The sequence below is a fragment of the Charadrius vociferus genome, unplaced genomic scaffold (genome assembly GCF_000708025.1).
Source record: "Charadrius vociferus isolate BGI_N301 unplaced genomic scaffold, ASM70802v2 scaffold373, whole genome shotgun sequence".
In the NCBI taxonomy this organism is placed as follows: domain Eukaryota; kingdom Metazoa; phylum Chordata; class Aves; order Charadriiformes; family Charadriidae; genus Charadrius; species Charadrius vociferus.
Genome location: NW_009647681.1, coordinates 413,980 through 415,366, shown reverse-complemented (window position 1 = coordinate 415,366; position 1,387 = coordinate 413,980). Strand labels below are relative to the sequence as shown.

Sequence of the window (1,387 nt, the reverse complement as noted above, 5' to 3'; positions counted from 1 at the left end):
CACAGCCTCCTGGTGGTGGCCGTCTTCTCCGAGAGGAGCTACTTCACCCTCTACCTGTGCCTCGGCTGGGGTGAGTGCAGGCGGGCTGGCTCCCCGTCCCCCAGCTCCATCCCCCTGTTGTACCTCATCTGCCCCCTGCCGCCTTCCCTCCAGGGGCGCCCATGCTGTTCCTCATCCCCTGGGTCGTCGTGAAGTTCCTCTACGAAAATATCCAGTGAGTATCAGCCCCTGCAGCAGGCAGTGAGCGGTGCCTGTGGGCATGCGTAGATGGGCGGGTGCGTGTGGGACACGTTGAGGGATGGTGGGGACAGTGTGACAGCCCCAGAGAGGCTCCACGCCATCGCCCTGTGCAAGGAGCAGGGTGTCAGGCTGTGGTGCTCGCTCGTCTGGGACTGCCGACACCATGGCAGGCTCTGGCAGCTGCCCAGTCAAGGGGCTGCCCAGCAGTCCCCCTCCCACCCTTCTGCAGGTGCTGGACCACCAACAACAACATGGGCTTCTGGTGGATCCTTCGATTCCCCGTGTTCCTGGCCATTCTGGTGAGTCCGGGGCTGCGGCTCTGCCCACTGCAGCCCCTCGCACTGTGTCTGCGAGGGTCCCATGCCTGCTGCCCTGAGCCTCATGGCTCACTCCACTCCACTGCAGATCAACTTCTTCATCTTCATCCGCATCATCCAGATCCTCGTCTCCAAGCTCCGCGCGCACCAGATGCGCTACACTGACTACAAGTTCAGGTGGGTGGTGGGTGCAGCGCTGGCCCCGCATGGCCGTGGTGCACAGGCTGGTGCACGTGTGTGTGTGTGTGTGTGTGTGTGTGTGTGCACCCACCCCGCCACCCCGGCGCTGACCGGACACTCGCCGCACAGGCGGGGGGCGCCCACACTGACACTGATCCCGCTGCTGGGCATCCACGAGGTGGTCTTCGCCTTCATCACGGATGAGCACGCCCAGGGCACCCTGCGCTACGTCAAGCTCTTTTTCGACCTCTTCCTGAGCTCCTTCCAGGTGAGTCCAGCTCCACACAACGCCCTCCATGGAGACCCTCTGTCTCAGGAGGGGCTAGACCAGGGTCGGGGTCAGGGTCTGACCACATGCCTCTCTCTCTGCCCAGGGGATGCTGGTGGCCATTCTCTACTGCTTCGTCAATAAGGAGGTGAGCGGGACGGCATGGGAGCGGGCAGCCAGGGGAGCTCAGCCAGCGGGCATGGGGCCGTGGTGACGATGGCTGCTCGCAGGTGCAGGCAGAGCTGCTGAAGAGGTGGCAGCGGTGGAAGCTGGGGAAGGACCTAGCAGAGGAGTACAAGCACACCTACAGCCATGCGCCCAGTGCCCGCAATGGTGCTGGCAACGCCTGTGAGAAGCATCAGCTTGTGAGTGGCTGTGCCAA

General features: G+C 63.7%; 1 protein-coding gene across 1 annotated transcript in view; it reads left to right on the top strand.

The window, feature by feature from the left end:
- Positions 1-1,387, top strand: part of GCGR (glucagon receptor) — an 11,838-nt gene that overhangs the window by 5,777 nt on the left and 4,674 nt on the right. Inside the window, exons 6-12 of the mRNA XM_009881291.1 lie at positions 6-70; positions 154-214; positions 470-539; positions 646-734; positions 867-1,005; positions 1,112-1,153; positions 1,236-1,386. Coding sequence (XP_009879593.1) covers positions 6-70; positions 154-214; positions 470-539; positions 646-734; positions 867-1,005; positions 1,112-1,153; positions 1,236-1,386 — 617 coding nt within the window. The remainder of the gene's footprint in view (positions 1-5; positions 71-153; positions 215-469; positions 540-645; positions 735-866; positions 1,006-1,111; positions 1,154-1,235; position 1,387) is intronic.